Source organism: Heloderma suspectum, chromosome 5, assembly GCF_057233095.1.
Source record: "Heloderma suspectum isolate Gila_16-S chromosome 5, 16-S_ref, whole genome shotgun sequence".
Classification (NCBI taxonomy): Eukaryota; Metazoa; Chordata; class Lepidosauria; order Squamata; family Helodermatidae; genus Heloderma; species Heloderma suspectum.
This window is the reverse complement of record NC_139462.1, coordinates 45,836,777-45,856,528: the sequence shown is the minus strand read 5'-3', so window position 1 is coordinate 45,856,528 and position 19,752 is coordinate 45,836,777. Positions and strand designations below refer to the sequence as shown.

Genomic DNA, 19,752 nt, shown 5'->3' with positions numbered 1-19,752 from the left:
TTTCACTGACTAAGTTACAACCCTAAATGAAAAGTTGCTGTGGAAGTGATTACTTTATCACCAACAGAGCACAACATTGAACTGTACGAGAGGAGTGCTTATGCTGCTCAAAGGCCACATCATTGTAATGACATGAAAGTTGGGTGTCACAATCAGGCTAAGTATGTAAAAACATGCTTATACTCCTATGATAACTTTAGTATTAACTACTTTACATCTGTAATGTCTGACCATGCACATACTGAGCTTTGGTACTACTTCCAGTTCAGATCCACTGAGATAAATTATTTCTCTTTTTCTCCTGGTTTATCCCCATGGCTGAGTAAACTGCAGCTCCCTTGCACTCCCTTATAATGTATGAATGTGTACAAAATATACTGCATTTGTCAAAAGACACTTTAGCCAATAGTTTGTGTTCAGGAATCATTAACAATCTGCAATGTTCCATTAGTGTTGCTTCTTTGGGATGCTCTAAACTGTGGCTGGTTTTTCTAGTGATGTGCTTGTGATGATCAGTTACCCACTGATAATCTGTGGGATTGCAGCCGCACTTGCCTCTTAACGCTTCAGGAAAATACCCTAGAAGGGGGAGTTAAATTGGGAGGTGATCAGTGACTTGCTATAGGTTATTGTATGATGACTGATTTGAATGGATGAATTCCGGGTGAGGTTGGATCTACAAATTCATGCATCGGTTCTCACCACAGATTATTCTCTTGTACAACTTCTGAGTTAGGCTCCTCTGGGGGAAGGTGTTACACCCAAAGCATTAAAAGGAAATTATATCTGGAGACCTACTTGGACATAGCAGATAGTCTGTGGGCTAATGAACCAGTAATGTTTTCTTTGTAGCTGATTTACAAAACAATCCTGTCCTTTTACAAGTAAGGATGTGCATGCTCTGTGTACCATTAACCTGACATTCATTACAGCTCTTTTGGCATGCCTACAAAAACCTAATTAGTTTGCAAAGGATGAATTGTCCTTTGGGATTACATCAAACTAAAAGAACTATTAATAAAAGTCAAGAGGAAAATTGAGATGAAGACTTGGGAGGGGTTTAAAAGAAACCACGAGGTTCAGTTTTTCACTTTATTTTATTTTATTTATTACATCTCTTTACCACTCAATAGCTGAAGCTCTCTGGGTGGTTCGCAACAATTAAAATCATAAAGTACAAGATGATAAAATACAATATGAACCTTTAAAAGTAATAAGAATGGAAATAATAACCAAATAGGAGCTAGGAGGAATGCAAAGATTTAAAATGAAATACCAGATATAAAACAGAAACTGAAAAACTAAACTGCCTGGGAAAATAAAAAAGCTCTTCACCTGGTGCTGGAAAGAGCACAATGTAGGTGCCAGCTGAACCTCTTTGGGAAGGTCATTCCACAACCGGAGTGCCACAACAGAAAAGGCCTTCTTCTTAATAGCCACCCACATCAGTTGCTTCACCCACAATGGCTCCCAAGGAAGGACCGCTGAAGCTGATCTTAGGGTCTGGGCAGGTATATATGGGAGGAGACGATCCTTCAGGTAACCTGGCCCCAAGCCATTCAGGGCTTTGAATGTTAGTACCAGCACTTTGAATTGGGCCCAGAAATGGACTGGCAGCCAGTGCAGATGGAAAAGTCCTGGCATAATATGATCATGTTGGCCAGTCCCCGTTAACAATCTCACTGCCCTGTTTTGGACCAGCTGAAGTTTCTGGGCCATTTTCAAAGGCAGCCCCAGGTATAATGTATTGCAGTAATCCAGATGAGAGGTTACCAGAGCATGGGTAACTGTAGCTAGACTATCTCTGTTTAGATAAGGACATAGTTGGTAGATCAGCCTAAGCTGATAAAAGGTGCTCCATGCCACTGAGTCCACCTGTACTTCTAGTGACAGTTCTGGATCCAAGAGCACCCCCAAACTACAAACCGGATCCTTTAGGGAGAATGCAACCCCCTCCAGAACAGATAGAACACCAGGCAGATGAACCACCCATTAACAGTACCCCCATCTTGTCTGGATTGAGTCTCAGTTTATTGGCCCTCGTCCAGTCCAGTACCAAGCCCAGGCACTGGTTCAGAACAGCCACTACCTCACCTGGATTTGATGAAAAGGAGAGATAGAGCTGGGTGTCATATTGCTGACACCTCAATCCATATCTCCAGATAACCTCCCCCAGTGGTTTCATGTAGATGTTGAACAGCGTGGAGGATAAAATGGAGCCCTGTGGAACCCCATGACATAACTGCCAAAGGACAGAGCAGTAATCCCCCAGCACCACCTTCTGGAATAGTCCATCCAAGTAGGAGCAGAACCACTGCAGTGCAGCGTCTCCAACTCCCAGCCCAGATAGCCTATCCAGAAGATACCACGGTTGATGGAATCTAAAGCCTCTGAGAGGTCCAAGAGAATCAACAGAGTTGCACTCCCCCTTTTTTGGCAAAGGTCACCCCACAGGATGAACAAGGCAGTTTCCGTTCCAAAACCAGGCCTGAAGCCTGATTGAAATGGATCTAGATAATCAGTTTCATTCAAGAGTGCCGAGACAACCACCTGCTTGAGCACTTTGCCCAGGAAGGAGATAGTAACAACCAGCCTATAGTTGTTAACATCTTCTGGGACCAGATTAGGCATTGTCAGAAGTCACCTGATAACTGCCTCCTTTAAAGTGGCCAGCACCACTCCCTCTTTCAAGGAGGAGTTAATAACCTCCGGGACCCAGCTAGACATCCCCTCCTTATTAGATGTAAGAAGACTTGACAGGCAAGGGTCAAACACACAGTTGGTCGACCAGATTTGGCCACGCACCTTGTCCACATCCTTGGGCTTCAACAACTGAAACTCATCCAATAAAACTGAAGCAGAGGGTGCTGTGGACACCTCCACCAGTGGAACTGCACTAAGTGTGGTGACCAAGTCATGATGAATGTGAGCAATTTTACCTTCAAAATGCTGTGCAAACTTTAGTTAGTAAATACTTCGAAACTTACATTTATTTATTACATAGATTTATATACCACTTTCCATTGGGCTATAAAAAAACATGGTAATATCTTTATATTCTGGACCAAACTTCTGCATGCACATGGCATTGACAGAACCCTAGCCTGCTTCAGGATCTTAAAAGGGCTGTGGCGAATGGTAAAATACATTTGTTCCATTTTTGAGACCTTGAAGTAGAACGTTTAAATTGATGATCCACTAAACATATTATTCTATGAAAAAAAAGACATATAAGTTTTCTTCTGCATATGTGCATGGTTAATTTTAAGCTATTGTATGTAACCATTTTGTTTTGTTAATGATCTAGGAGTTTGTCAACTTGCAAATAAGATGGAAGAAAATTCAGGCAAAATAAAGGCTTTCAACAGAAATGATGAACAGTTTCTGGAAGCATTTGTCATCTTCTGCGGCTTGGGTATCCAGAACACACAGATGTATGAAGCTGTGGAAAGAGCCATGGCGAAGCAGATGGTGACATTAGAGGTGAGGTTAAATCAAGGCAGCCTTTATATAACTCACAGCTGCTTCTTTACTGGAACTCCCTTGTTGGGTTAAAGGCAAGCCAAACTTGGCTGAGTGATCAACTCAGGATCTCTCTCCTTTTTTTTTACTGCTTGCTTCTGTGTTTCCTTGTGCTTGCATGGCATGTGGTGGAGTATTGCATATTAACTGCTCTTCTGGGATTCAGCAGTGGACACAAATGCTGCCTTCCCTAAACATGTTGCATATTGACATGTCTGACTGATGTAGGTGGTTTATCCTACTGCGTAGAAAAAGGACGTGGTTATGGGCACTGGGACATCCTCTTCTTCTTGTCTGAGGCTTTCCGTGATGATTTTGGCTCAGTCCTTCAAACAAACCAGTACCTGGGCAACAGCAAGATTACTGTAGGCTTCCGCTAACTTCATCAAGCCATATCAAGCATGAACATCATCTAGCCCTGGCTTTTGAATTGGTTAGTGTTAGTTTTAATGACCGTGGTATGAATGGAGTGTCCAGTAGGAGATCTAGGTCTACAGTTATCATCTTCCAAAATAACCTGGGAAATCTGAAGTTGTAGGCTTTGGATCCACTTGCATCCACAGAGCCAGCAGAGTATGGTATTTCTAAAATGCAAGTTGTGCCATCAGTTTGGTTCTGAAGGGAAAGCTCTGCATTTAGGTGCTTTGCATGCATTTGGCTGTAGCAGCTCTTCCATTAATTACTGTGCTTTGTGAAAATTAAGTTTGGTCAGCCGTGTGTTGCACATTATTAACTCAGGTACTTACCCTTTTAAGGAAGAAAAAAATCCTCATGGGCAAAGCACTATAGACTGAGGTTATAATTGCAATTGCACGTGAGTTAAACATGAGTCCAACACAAACAGTAACGTTCTCCTCTCCTTCACTCACGCCCCTAAATAATAAGTTTCAATTTGTTCATTAAATGAAAAATATTTTCTCCTAGACTGACAAAACGTCTGCCAAGATTTTCCCAAGACAAGATTTTTTTTATGCTTGTGTTACAAACCCTTGGAAAAAAGCAGATTTATTATGACAACCTTGTCGAGGTTATAATTATAGCCATGTTGTAAGCTATTTGTCTTTCATATAGGGGCATGGAAGCTTTTCAAATCTTTTTTTTTTTAATAAAAGAAAAGAGTTCTTTGCTCATTTAAGGCAACGATGTGATTTTTTTTCCATGGCTTGCTGTCCTCAGGAGTCCTCTATGCTGGGAAGGACTGGTAAACTTCTGATATACAAATCTCCGTCCTGCACTAACATACGAAGAAACCAAGCACAAAGCTTTTCTATGTTAAGGTTACTAGCCAAATATGAGATTTTGGTTGTTTTAGCACTAGAAATTTAGAACTCATTTCGTTGCATTATTAGTGGAGACTAAAGATGCAGGAATTACCACATTTCCAATTTTTTTCCTAATACTGAAACATCAAAGCATTTACATTGATGTTGTATTGACTGGCTAAAGTCCAGTACAGATCTAATGCTGGTTATCTACAAACCACTGTTTGAAATTTGAAAGCTATCCTTAGGAATGTGCAGTCCTTCCCCCAGCATCAATTACCCTTCCTTTGTTTGCCATAAGCATATTTACTGCTACTTCTGAACCGCCTTTCATGTTAATAGTCTTCATTTTGCATACCCACTTCAAAACCCTGGGGAAGGATTCAGTGTTGTCTGGCTGCTAGCGCCATTTATGTTGCACTAGAGAACGTGGTGTCTTAGGGACCAGTACACCCCTGGACACCTTTCTTGGCACCCACCAAGGTGCCCTACCCCTCCCACTATTTTTTTAAACACATTTTCTTACCAGCAGCTGGGACTGCTGGGAAATAGGTTTCTGTTGGTACTGTGAAACCTGTGGGTACAGTGTGTTGGGGCTGAGACCCCACCTCTGCCTTGTCCACAGTCTTTTGGGGAGCTTACTTGTCCTTTGCCACACCTCCCATGGCAGCCATTTTGTGGTGGTGCCCAGGACAGTTTCCCAAATAGTCAAATGTGCCCACAGCTCAAAAAGGTTGTCTGCTTCTGCTTCAGAAGGAACTAACACTTGCACAAGGTCAATAGCACTTACTAGCATGACTGGGATTTCCAGGGAACCTCTTGCACCAGCAAGTGCAATTAGCGTTCTGCAAGCATTAGTCTCCGCTAGCACAACATAAATAGCAAACACTGTTGGATCCTTCCCCTGGCTAAGGAGGAACCTCAGTTAGCATTAACCATTGATAGTGGTAGTGCAGATGTAATGTAACTGTGTAACCACAGTTGAGATAAACAAATGGAAGTAGGGGAGAATTCATGCTGGGGACCAGAAGGGACTGTGCTTAACAGTCTGCAAATAATGGTTGACAGGGATCCAGCAGATATTTGTAGTACAGCTTAGATTCAGTTGCACAAGTGAATGGCTTCTGCAATCCCCTACAACAGGGGTGGGCAACTTGTGACCCTCCTCATGTTTTTGGCCTCTAACTCCCCTCACACCTCACCGTTGGCTATGCTGGCCAGGGCTGATGGGAGGTGTAGGCCAGAACATCTGGAGGGCCACAAGTTGTCCATCCCTGCCCTACAATAGTGCAATGTTGTGCTTGGTCCTCTGGACTGCATTCACACTAGCCCTTTCCTTTTGTTTATTGTTGAATCACTACTGGTAAAGTGATCTCACACTGTTGATTTAGCTGCTGCTGCAAGATCCAGCAGAACTTTCTGGATCCCAGTGGAAAGTGTGCTTTGAGAATAGTAAGTATTTCTGTGCTTCTGAGGCCAAACAGTATGCACACATGTGTGTAGCTATTTTATTTTTATATGGACTTGGTTTGCCTTCCCTATAGGTCCTTTCTTATCATGCTTCAGCTCCTGAAGAAGAAACCAGGGAACTTCAGGTAACAGCGGTAATGACATTTCTTCTTCTACTACTATGTATGTTATGATGTTCTGTGTTCAGTTGAGGCTGGTGGTACTTCAGGGTTCATAATTGTGCAAACCATTAGGTGCAGGCTGCATAAAGACTTTTATAAAGATAAAAGATCTCATTTTGTTATCAATTTGCTGTAATTTATTTTTGTCACCTTGGCTTGGAGAATGAGAAGTGGAGATATCCTTAAAGAAAGCATAGCTTTTGTTAAATCGTCTCTATTGGATAGTTTTGCTGGGAAAGATAGAAGGCAAAAGGAGAAGGGGATGGCAGAGGATGAGATGGCTAGATAGCATCACCGATGCAATGAATATGAACTTGAGCACACTCCGGGAGAGAGCGGAGGACAGGAAGGCCTGGCGTGCTATGGTCCATGGGATCACGAAGAGTCAGACACGACTGAACAACAAAATTGGATAGTTTGCAAGCTTCCAGACTCCTCAAGCCTCTCTTTGCGGCAGAAGCTTGCACAGCCTTAGGAAATGATGTGAAAAACTGCATCTTGTCTATGTGGCAACCCAACAGGATCACAGCTCAGGGCTCATTTTGCCTTCTCCTGCAGTGGGGGGGGGGGGGGATGGTGGGACTAATTTGGCACCCAGCAGGACACAGGTCTTCCTCCCTGCCCTTCTGCCTTTTCTTGGGGTGGCTAAACTCTTTTGCACCAGTGTTTGAGCCTCAAACCAAGCAAGTTTGGGGCTCAGGACCTGCTCTTCCTCCTGGCAAAACCAGATTAGGGATTAAAAACTTTAAATATTTAAAGATATTTCTCAAGAAGTTTCATCAGCACCTACTCTTTTATAGATATGAATAAGGCAAGGCTTTTATTTTCCTACTGGATAACCGTGTTCATGTGTGCTGGTCTATCGAACTATTGTTAACTTTTGTAGGATAAATATTTTCTAGCCGAAATGTGATATTTCCAAAGGGACACTGTAAATCAGTAACGGAGCCAGAAACACAAGCCAGATCTGTTTATTCCCACTCTGCTGCTTTGTTCACAGTGGAACCATCACCTAGGCAAAGGATCTGCCTTAAATTCCATTAGACCTAATTCTATTAATTTATCATTAACTTGGACTCAAACTCTACATTTGTCACTGTAGAGCAGTGGCCTGTGGGAGGTACAGCTGTTCGGAAAAAGGGCTGTTACATAACTGAATGTCTTTCACTTGTGAACAGCCTTGCTGGGTGTTTTAGGCATGGAGATTACCAGGGCTGCATATCTGTTGTTGTTTTTAAAATTAACAAGTTACACATACGTTGATGCAGTTTGAACGATAGCTTATTGTAATCCTTATAAGAGAAATATGGGCTTAGCCTGTTGTGCACAAAACTAGGTCTCTGAAGCCAGATTGTTCTGACCAACAAGGCATTTGATAGCTTTAATTAGTTTTTTGTTTTGTTTTTTAAATACAGTCTTGTGATTCTCTTCTTTGAAAAAATGACTGCATAGGACAACGAGAGGAGGGGGCTGTTCATGTGTTGCTCAGACATTCCCCTTTAAAGCGCCAACACTGAATGGTGTCCTTCCTTTCACAGAAGGAGTCTTCCACTCATGGACAGACTGTGTTACACCTTTCGCTGGAATGATGTGAGAAAAGACGGGGGGTTCGTTCCAGATGTCTGCCCACAGAATGGAGCACGTGGGAGCTGACTCCCCGCCAGCTCTGACTCTGAGCTGTGTTGCAGGAGGCTGGGAAGGAAGGGGGAGATTGTGAATGGAACAGAAGCTGCTCCTGCCCAAATTTGCCCACTTCCTCCTCAGTCCCCCACACACATCACAGCCCACTGAGCATGGTCCCCTGAGCCTTAAAGGAGCATTGGGGGGGGGGCCTTTGGGGGTTATGGGGAGAGGAAGGGGTGGGAGACTCAGTTTCTGGCCACCTCCTTTCGTGGAAGGATATGTGGAACCGACCCACTGTTAAGCTTGTGCAGCCAGTGCAGTGTAGTGGTTAGAGTGTTGGACTAAGACTCGGGAAATCCAGGTTCAAGCCCCCGCTCAGCCTTGAAGCTCACTGGGTGACTTTGGACCAGGCATTGACTCTCAGCCTCGCCTACCTGAAGGGCTGTTGTGATGATAAAATGGAGAGGAGGAGGATCATGTGAGCCACCTTGGGTTTTTTGCAAGAGGAAAATAGGCAGGATATAAATGTAATAATGAATACATAAAAACCTCTTGCACAAGCAGAAAAACGAGAACTAAGTGTTTGCAGAACAGTGCTGGTGGCTCCTTTGCTTATGGTTCTTTGGATCCAGCCCTACGGTCTGGATCCAGAGCATCTTTTCTAGGATCCTTGATTTCAGTGGAATAAAAGCATGCCTAGAATCATAGTTTTAATATGTGCTACCAGAATGAAGACTAAATTGCACAACAGTTTTAATAGGTAAGGTGATGTAGTGAAACAATTGTAAGTTTCCTTCTTTGTCGAACAGTTCCATGAATACTGTACGTTACAAACACGGGTTACAAGTGTGTTCAGTAGATTCAACCTACTTTTTGAAGGTTTTCAAGGGGGCATGTTGCAATCTGGAACATGTGGTAGAGCATTCAGAGGACCAGTCACCGCATCAGAAGGCCACCTCAGTGTCGCTCCACCGTGGCTGTGAGTCAGCGCTCTACTTTAGAAGACAAGCTACTTATGGTATCACGTGGTGGTGATGGTGGTGTGTTTGTGCAGTTGTGTGCAAGCCACACTTTGTGCTGGATCTACTGGCAATTCCAGTGCTTTAGTACTTTTTCTCTCATATTTTTTTTCATACTAGGTTTTGGATAATGCATCTCCAGAGGAAAGGGCTGGCTCCAGGTTTCAGGACTCCTTAGGCAGGGTTCCCTTGATGGATGTCCTAAATGGCCTTTGTGGATTTAACAGGTTATGGGGATGGGGGGATGAGCAGTGGCAGCCAGGCCTGGCTCCCAGTTTGGAGGGCCCTGGACAAGCTGCACTGGTACCCCCCTGGTGGCATTGCAGGCCTGCCTGTACCCGCCTCTCACCCCCAGTTACTAGTTATCAGGCAGTCTGCGACAATGGATGACATTCCTAGCCCATGCGCATGTATAGGCCATGTATATGCTGCCATAATAACAAAACACTAGCCACGCCCTCATGTGCACATGTTGAGGGTGGGGCCAGCATCATTAACATGGCGGTGCAAGGCAGTACATGCCGCCATTGCAGTTGATGCAGCTGCACTGTGCTGGGTGGAACCTTTTTAGATTCCCCCCTCCCCTTTCCATTCAGCGTCGAGAGGAGCTCCAAGCAACTGCACCCTGCAAGGGAGTTGTTGGTTCATTCGCTCCTGGATGTGGCGTTGCTACAGAGCAATACTATGTTGGGGGCAATTGGGAGGGAATAAACTGACAGCTCCTTTGCTGCAGACACTCAGAACTTCTCTCAGAGCAGAGTCGAAAGCACTGGGTGGGTGGGCCCATTTAAGTCTGCCCCCCCATTTTTTTTTTTGCTTCATGCTGAGAGGAGCACAGGGCAGCTGCAGAGTGCAACAGAGTCAATTTTAATCCCACCCCCCCATCTCTTCAACTCGTGACATTGAGGGTACTGGGGAGGCAATAAAATGATGGCTTCATTTCTCCCTCACTGCAGCTGCTCAGTGCTTCTCTCAGCACTGAACAGCAAAGAAAACAATATAAAATGGCCACCCACCCCAGCGTACAGGTAAACATCAGCACTGGTGGGTCCTGCTGGTTCCCCTGAACGTGCTGACCCCAGGGCTGCAGTGGATGAATACGTGAGATACGTGTTCGAGGTGGGCGAGCAGTGTGTTCCTCACCCTGAGTTTCAGCCCATCCCTTTGACTCCTCTGACTCGTTAAGAACAGCGGTTTGGTGGGCTGTGGGGTGGGGAGCATGATTCCCAGTGGAGTCACTGAGAATCTGGTGATGGCAGGGGACCCAGCAGGCACTGCAAAAACCCCTATGGGAGGTACATGGGCCGCATGTTGCTCACCCCTGCTCTAACGCAAGATGGGGGAGTTGCTTGGGAGAGGGGGGCTTTGTAGCTGGTGACAGAGGGCTGGAGGGGATGAAACAGAATCGAGGCAGTGGCCTGGTCACTGCTCATAGCTGTTCAAGCAGGGGATGTTCCCATTGTCAAGCACCTCTGCTTCGAATGATTGCCCCATCCCTGGATCTGAAGAAAGGCAAAATACAGCTACCATTCCTTGATTGGCCTTTTGGGAATGACTGTTTTGTTTGGAACTGTTTAGAGGAATTTTAGTCAGTAAATTCAGGATATGGATCAAACTTACTCTCCTATCTTTATTAAAAAGGAGAACAGTCCCTCCAATAATTAATAATGCAAGATTTCTTACATGCAATTGCCACAGGATTTGTTTTTAATAACAGTCTAAATGTTCCCAAACCAAACTGTATACAAGTTTACAACATTTTTGCAAAAACATCTGTAGTTTCTACCTACTGATGGACAGGCAAAATGTTTGGTAGTAGCTATCAGGATCACAACGTTCATTCACTTGGCTGAAAACATGATATTCTAGCACTAGTTTTTCCCATGCTAGGGCTTAGTTAAATTTGGTAACAAATATTTACCCTTTAGGCACATCATAACTTTGCCTTAGACCTCCGATTTTCAACCAGCGTGTTTCAGATGTATAGTTTAAGTTCAGATTTAGTAACAAACATTAGTCATCTAGTTTATAAAAAGAACGGTTGTGTATTTGCTTTTTTTTTACCCAGGCCTTCGTACATGTAAACAGGATAGTGTGCCCCCCTTCTGAAATATACACTTCTTTGCATTTCAAGTATACAGTTAGAATTATACATGTGTTGAAAATATACCACTGAGAGCCAGTGTGGTGTAGTGGTTAGAGTGTTGGACTGGGACTCAGGAGGTCCAGGTTCTAGTCCCCACTCAGCCCTGAAGCTGACACTGGGTGACTTTGGGCCAGTCACTGATTCTCAGCCCAACCTACTTCACAGGTTTGTTGAGAGGATAAAACAGAGAGGACCATGTAATTTATTTTTATTTATTTATTTCATTTCTATACCGCCCAATAGCCGAAGCTCTCTGGGCGGTTCACAAAAACTAAAACCAAACAACACACAATAAAACAATTTAAAATATATAGAACATTAAAACCACAATATAACAATACAACCACAATAAAACCTAGCAGCAGTACAGGAGTTTAAAATACAGATTTAAAACAGCAAAGATAAAAATTTAGAAAGCTAAAATGCCTGGGAAAATAAAAAGGTCTTCACCTGGCGCTGAAAGGAGTACAATGTAGGCGCCAGGCGAACCTCACTAGGGAGCTCATTCCAGAGCCGGGGTGCCACAACAGAAAAAGCCCTCCTCCTAGTAGCCACCCGCCTCACTTCCTTTGGCAGGGGCTCACGGAGAAGGACCGCTGATGATGATCTTAAGGTCCGGGCAGGCACATATGGGAGGAGGCGATCCTTCAGGTAACCTGGCCCCAAGCCGTTAAGGGCTTTGAATGTTAACACCAGCACTTTGAATCGGGCCCGGAAATGGACCGGCAGCCAGTGCAGCTGGAAAAGTACTGGCGTAATATGAGCTCGCAGGCCAGTCCCTGTTAACAATCTTGCTGCCCTATTTTGGACCAGCTGAAGTTTCCGGACCGTTTTCAAAGGCAGCCCCACGTATAACGCATTGCAGTAATCCAGACGAGAAGTTATCAGAGCATGGATAACTGTAGCTAGGCTATCTCTGTCCAGATAAGGGCGTAGTTGGTATACCAGCCTAAGGTGATAAAAAGTGCTCCGTGCCACTGAGTTCACCTGTGCCTCAAGTGACAGTTCTGGATCCAAGAGCACCCCCAAACTACGAACCTGATCCTTTAGGCGGAGTGCAACCCCCTCCAGAACAGGTTGAATATCACCTAGCCGGGCAGACGAATCACCCACTAACAGTACCTCCGTCTTGTCGGGATTGAGTTTCAGTTTATTAGCCCTCATCCAGTCCATTACCGTGCCCAGGCACTGGTTCAGAACAGCCACTGCCTCACCTGGTTTTGATGAGAAAGAGAGGTAGAGCTGGGTGTCATCCGCATATTGATGGCACCTCAGCCCACACCTCCGGATAACCTCCCCCAGCGGTTTCATGTAGATGTTAAACAGCATGGGGGATAAAATAGAGCCCTGTGGAACCCCATGGCACAATTGCCATGGCGCAGAGCAATAATCCCCCAGCACCACCTTCTGGAATCGGCCATCCAAGTAGGAGCAGAACCATTGTAGTGCAGTGCCTCCAACTCCCAACCCAGACAACCTATCCAGAAGGATACCATGGTCGATGGTATCGAAAGCCGCTGAGAGGTCCAGGAGAATCAACAGGGTCGCACTCCCCCTGTCCCTCTCCCGGCAGAGGTCATCCCACAGGGCGACCAAGGCAGTTTCCATTCCAAAACCAGGCCTGAAGCCCGATTGAAATGGATCTAGATAATCCGTTTCATTCAAGAGTGCCTGGAGCTGTCCTACAACCACCCGCTCAAGCACCTTTCCCAGGAAGGGGATGTTGGCCACTGGCCTATAATTGTTAACATCCTCTGGGTCCAGGTTAGGCTTTTTCAGGAGTGGTCTAATTACTGCCTCTTTTAAAGCGGCAGGCACCACTCCCTCTCTCAAGGAGGAATTTACAACCTCCTGGACCCAGCCGGACAACCCCTGCTTGTTTGATTTAATAAGCCATGAAGGGCAAGGGTCAAGCACACAAGTGGTCGATCGGACTTGGCCAAGCACCTTGTCCGCATCCTCAGGCCTCAGTAACTGAAACTCATCCAATAAAACTGGACCAGACGGTGCTCTGAACGCCTCTACCAATGGAACTGCATTAATGGTGGTGTCCAATTCATGACGAATCTGAGCGACTTTATCCTCAAAGTGCCATGCAAACTTGTCACAGCATGCTACCGAGGGTTCCACCGTCTCTCTCCCTGGCCCAGAATGTAACAGGCCGCGAACCACTCGGAAAAGCTCCGCTGGACGACACTGAGAAGATGCAATGCTGGTGGAAAAGAACTGCCTCTTTGCCACCCTCACTGCCACAGAGTAGGCTCGATAGTGGGCTCTTACCTGTGTTCGGTCAGACTCAGCACGAGTTTTCCTCCACCTGCGTTCTAGCCGTCTCCCCTCTTGCTTCATTGCCCTCAGCTCAGGTGTATACCAAGGAGCTGGCCGGGCTCTGCTCAGAGGGAGAGGGCGCTTGGGCGCGATCGTGTCAACCGCCCGAGTCATCTCTGCATTCCACAGAGCGACCTGGGCTTCGACAGGAGTACCAGCCATACCAGCAGGAAAATCCCCCAGAGCCCTCTGGAATCCATCGGAATCCATTAATCTCCGGGGGCGGACCATTTTAATAGGTCCCCCACCCTTGCAGAGGGGAAAGGCCGCCAGAAGTCTAAACCTCAGCAGGAAGTGATCTGACCATGACAAAGGTGTAAGCCACCTAGGGTTCATTGCAGGAGTTAAAAAGACAGGATATAAATGTAATCCGCATCATCCCTGAATGAAGGAACTTGATACTTTGTTACGCTAGGATCTAACTATGCTACAGTAAGAATTTACTTGTTGTTCAAAGTTTGGCTTTCTGTACAAATTGTGAACATTAACCTACAAGTATGTAACTTTTCCTGAGTCTGCTGGAGAATACTAAGGAACTATACAGGACAATTAGGCCTCAGTTCTTGATAATCCTGATTACTCTACCTGTGTCATCTGACGTTTCCACCAGGCATTTCCCATACATTGAGTTCGATCCAGAGTCGTGTGAGTGTAGGGATTATGCAGTGTTACCTTTCTGCCTCCTAACTCCACCTCCAAAATGCCACTTTGGAGAGCAGGACACCACAGAATGGTGTAGGGTGTAGGCTGGGGGTTGGGGGGAGCTGCAGTAGGAGTGGGAATTGAGCAGGGACGTCTCCTTTTCCACTACAGCCCCCTATGTCCTATCTGAGCCATTCCAAATGCCCCCCCCCACCCCTGTGGTGCCTTTTTCAGTGGTGCAGCACCTGCAGTGGGGAGGAGGGATGAGAAAACCTTGCTGCACAAGTGGCCTTCCTCCCGTGTAACTCTGGATCCAATCCACTATCTTCAGAGCCATATCAAGGATCAAAAAAAGGTGCTTGACAGATAGACAGAGGGTGGGGAGGAGTTCCTTTAAGATGCCGAATTCTTTGTCCAGTAACAAATGATCTTTGAACTGTCCCCCTAATCTTGATGAAAAAGAAATGCATTCAGACATGGGAGGTGGCTATGTACTGGTGTCCATACATAGGAGGACCAAGCATGTGGGCAGCAAGAGCTAGAGCTTAGTGTATAAACACTAAGCTGGCAGCGATTGTGTATATGCACTAATGATGTATATACACCAAGCTGGAGGGCATGTGAGCTGAAGCCTAAGTGGGGAGGTGGGGAACAAAGTACCTGCTGTAGTTTCTATCTTGCTATAAAGCCCAGTAATACCATCCCCATTTCTGCAAAAGCAGTAAAACACACATGCAACAATCCACATTGTCCACGTGGCAAGCAAAATCTACAAAGGTGTGCAAACTGTGCAGCTGGGTGAAGCTGAACTAAGAAAAAGGAATGGTGCATCTGAATATGCTTTTAAAGTGCAAACTGTCACTGTAAAACAGGATCACAAAAGGCTACTTTTTCTATCACTCCTGCATAGAGCTTTTAAACACGAGGCTGTTAATCCACTGTATCAACTTCCCGTTTCATTGCCGACCGCTACGCAGAAGAGTGTTTCCTTCCTGCTTTTCAGCTACATAACCTCTAGGTAGCATTGTAGTATAGTGGAATAGTACAAATTCAAAAGTGAAAAAAAATGGTTTCTTTCGCTTTCAAAATTGCATGCAGCATTTTCCCTGCTCTAAAAAAAGACTCGTTGAAAGTGCTTTTTAGACACAGAAACGAATCTGGGGCACTATGATTTCATGTAAAAAAACCGTAAACAACTGTGAGTAGGGAATGATGAGCACACGATCAATGCCTCAAGTAGAAAAGCCCATAAAAGTTGCCTAATCATATTAAAGAAGCAACAGCATTCACCATCTCACCCTTTTCTGAACATCTTACCTGGCAGGGGAGGAGTCATTCAGCATAGAGAAAGATCCCAATTAGAGGAGTCTGGATAAGGCCAAGGTTAACAGTAGAAATACGGAATTACTTTACCAGTTATTTTCCATAGCAGAAGATTGATTATTATGTTTGTGTGGCACACCGAAATAAGTCAGGGTATGAAAGAATGCTCTCTATTCTAAAGAATGACTGAGAGAGAGGTTTCTTTTTAAAAGAATTTAAAATCAATCATTATACTTATTTAAAACAGTTGTAGTAAGATGCTGCCTTACATGAAGTCAGGCTATTAGGCTGTATATCCCAGTATTTCAGTTCTAACAGGCAGAGGCTTTCTGATGTGCTAGTCAGAGGTCATTCCTAGCCTTGCTACAAGACCCTTTAACTAGAGAAGGCAGGAGTTGTTCCTGGGATCTTTTAAATTTTGAGAACAGAGCTCCTCTCCTACTAAGATAGTTGTTGTTGTTGTTGTTCAGTCGTTCAGTCGTGTCCGACTCTTCGTGACCCCATGGACCGTAGCACGCCAGGCCTTCCTGTCCTGCGCTCTCTCCCGGAGCGTGCTCAAGTTCATATTCATTGCATCGGTGATGCTATCTAGCCATCTCATCCTCTGCCGTCCCCTTCTCCTTTTGCCTTCAGTCTTTCCCAGCATCAGGGTCTTTTCCAGGGAGTTTTCTCTTCGCATTAGGTGGCCAAAATATTGGAGCTTCAGCTTCATTATCTGTCCTTCCAATGAGCAGTCAGGGTTGATTTCCTTTAGGATGGACTGATTTGACCTCTTTGCAGTCCAGGGGACTCGTAAGAGTCTTCTCCAGCACCACAGTTCAAAAGCATCAATTCTTCGGCGCTCAGCCTTCCTTATAGTCCAGCTCTCACAGCCATACATTACTACTGGGAAAACCATAGCTTTGATTAGACGGACCTTTGTCGGCAAGGTGATGTCTCTGCTTCTTACTATGCTGTCTAGGTTGGCCATAGCTTTCCTCCCAAGGAGCAAGCGTCTTTTAATTTCATGGCTACAGTCACCGTCTGTGGTGATCTTGGAGCCCAAGAAAGTAAAATCTGTCACTGCTTTCATTTCTTCCCCTTCTATATGCCAGGAAGTGATAGGGCCAGATGACATGATCTTAGTCTTTTTAATGTTGAGTTTCAAACCAGCTTTTGCACTCTCCTCTTTCACCCTCAACAAGAGGCTCTTGAGATCCTCTTCGCTTTCTGCCATTAGGGTGGTATCGTCTGCATATCGGAGGTTGTTGATAATTCTCCCGGCAATCTTAATTCCGACCTCTGATTCATCCAACCCGGCATTTCTCATGATGTACTCTGCATATAAGTTAAATAAGCAGGGTGACAATATGCAGCCTTGTCGTACTCCTTTCCCAATTTTGAACTAATCGGTTGTTCCATGTCTGGTTCTTACTGTTGCTTCTTGACCCTCGTACAGGTTTCTCAGGAGACAGGTAAGGTGGTCTGGTACTCCCATCACTTTAAGAAAGTGCTGGGGACAAAATGGCTTTTTATAGTATAAAATGTAAGTACTGATAACTGACTTATGGTGAAAAACTAAATTTTGCTTATGTTGATCTCTGGAGATGCCTTCAGCACTTTGAGCAATGGACTTTAAAAAACAACTCTACAGTTATTGTATTTGGGATATTACAACTTGATTGTGTGTTACATTTCTAAACGTTTTTTCATTATTATTATTGTTGTTATTTTTGCATTTTGACAGGAGCTAGTTTCATTCCATATAACTTTATTATTCTCTTCTCCTTTTTTTTCTTCCCTCCAAGGCTGCTGTTGTCCCATCCGCACAATCCCTCAAGCTCACCGACTTCTACTTCAGTGACTTTGAGCTGTCAGATATGGAAACTTCTCTGTGCACAATTCGGATGTTCACTGATCTTAACCTTGTCCAAAATTTCCAAATGAAACACGAGGTGAGAATCTTGTGGTATATGGGGCACGACCATTTTTGTATGGTGAACATTCTACAGTGTAATAATCTTCAGTGTAAATATATATATATATATATATATATATATATATATATATATATTTACACTAACGATTGGGTATAAATGGAACAGTAAAGGCATAATCCTATGCATGTTTAGACAGAAAAAAGTCCTACAACTCCCAGCATTCCTCAGCCAAACATGCTTGCTGGAGTTGCACCCATGAGCTATGAGAAAACTAAGTATTGTCATCACTAAGTCAGCATTAGTCCAACTTTTGGTAGACTGGTCTACCCAATAGTTAAACACGACGCATTTGGTGATAACAATTGAGAAGCAATATTTGCTCTTAATGTACAATTAAATCCACCAGAACAGTGGTTTCCAACTTACCTGTGTGTAGCAGATCCCTCTCTCCTTCTCACTCCAGTGCGCCATGCCCACCGAGAATCTGCTCTGGAGGGTTTCCCAGCACTCTGGAGCAGATTTTGAGGGCACGTAGGGAGCTGTGGGAGGGAGGGGGACATGGCTCAGTGGTAGAGCTCCTGCTTTGCATGCAGAAGGCCTCAGGTTCAATCCCCGGCATCTCCAGATAGGGCTGGAAAAACTCCCACCTGAAATCCAGGACAGCCACTACCAGTCTGTGCCGACAGTACTGGGCTTAGATGGACCAATGTTCTGACTCAGTATAAGGCAACATCCTGTGTTCCTATGTTCTAGTCGTGCTGGCGGAAGCAGTTCCATCAGCAGAATGCCACTAGTGGATCACCCTCCTGCTTTCAACTTCAGTGTCAGAGATCACTGTCAGAGATCACTGCAGGTCAAACAAAAAACTGTGTTGCTGAGACAACTGAAATAGTCCCTAACTTTTTTTTTATTTCTGTTTCCAATTTCTTTTTTGTTAATAGTTGTATTTCGTTACATACAGACTTTATTTTTTTCTTTTTTAAAAAATATGATCACAAGGATCAACTATAGTCATAAATATAAACATGAACCAATTATGTTAAAAATATATGTGACCCAACAATCTAAGATTTTAATAAAAATTTAAAACGTCAATTGCTGTGTAGCATTTTTCCTCTCCAGATTGCCCTTTTGAGTTAAAATGCATCTGTTTACAGTTCTGTTCCATGAAGCCTGTAAGAAAGCCAGATGAGAAGTGTGCTGAAGTGCCGATAGATAGAATTTTGAGTTTGTTTCTGTGAAAACAATGACAGTGGAGCCTATTGTACTTTTAGCTGAACAGTGGTGTTTTTTAAAAGGTCCTTTGCAGATGGATTTTAAGCGTGAGGAAAAATTACCGGAAAAACGTTGCCTATCACAATTGGAGACATGCTTTTAACACGGCCCAATGCATGTTTGCTGCTTTAAAGTCAGGGAGAATTCAGGTATGCTTGGATATGTTTATTTGTATTAAGCCCCTTCTTTTAAAATATTGGCCAGACACTGGCACAAACCACATTGAAGTCTTATTAAAGGCCAGTGCACAAAGTTTAAATATCTCCATGTGATGTATCCCTGAGAATGCAGCCTCATAAAAGATGTAATATGTCACTTGCAGTATCTTATCTCCACAGATATCTGTAAGCATGGTGGTTTTTACCAGTACCATCCTGACTACAGTAATTGTCACTGGAGATGTGTTGCTGTACCCAGAAATATGGAAGTTCACATGTTATGGCCTTCATGCAATTCAAGGCACACCTGCTACTGAGGACTGCAGGCTGAATCATATGGAGGTGCCACTATCTATGTAAACCAGCCCTTAGATTTCAGTTGGTTACTCTGATGTCATTTGTGTCCCTATTCTAACAGCTCTAGGTAGGGCCAGCCTAACACATTTTACTTCCTGAGGTGGAGCAGCGAATGGTGCCCCGTACCCCTCCCCACCCCAAGTCAAGACCAGCAATGTTATTTTGGAACCTGAGGCAGAAAATCCCACGAGCACCTTTCCCCTTCCCTGGTAGAAAAAAGAGTTGTAGTACATTAAATAACTAACACTTTGCTGCCCTTTCATGACACCCAAATACATCTGCCTCTGGTGGCTGCCTCACTCTGCCTTATGTTAGGACTGGGCCTGACTCTGGGGATCCAGTATACATATGGAGCTCTGCACAGATAGCAATTAAGCAAACAAGTCTCATTAATATTGGCAAGTGCTCCATGTCTGGAGCCTTTGGATCAGCCCTAGGGGAAATCAGAGGCCTCCTGAAGAGGTAGGGCACAAAAGGGCAAAACACAAAACAGAAGCCCTCCATCTGCCAAGCTCTGGAGCCTTTTTCAGATGCTGCCTGCATATTT

At 44.5% G+C, this 19,752-nt stretch overlaps 1 protein-coding gene across 15 annotated transcripts in view; it reads left to right on the top strand.

Moving 5' to 3' along the window:
• PDE5A (phosphodiesterase 5A) overlaps positions 1–19,752 on the top strand; it is a 123,284-nt gene that overhangs the window by 79,825 nt on the left and 23,707 nt on the right. For 8 of the 15 annotated variants that reach the window (XM_084855922.1, XM_084855919.1, XM_084855921.1 and 5 more), the window contains exons 10-14: positions 3,308–3,483; positions 6,329–6,388; positions 17,284–17,430; positions 18,714–18,839; positions 19,029–19,190. In XM_084855922.1, coding sequence (XP_084712048.1) covers positions 3,308–3,483; positions 6,329–6,388; positions 17,284–17,430; positions 18,714–18,839; positions 19,029–19,190 — 671 coding nt within the window. Of the gene's footprint in view, positions 1–3,307; positions 3,484–6,328; positions 6,389–17,283; positions 17,431–18,713; positions 18,840–19,028; positions 19,205–19,752 lie in introns of all 15 variants that reach the window. The other 7 variants (XM_084855928.1, XM_084855932.1, XM_084855927.1 and 4 more) reach the window with 5 other exon arrangements.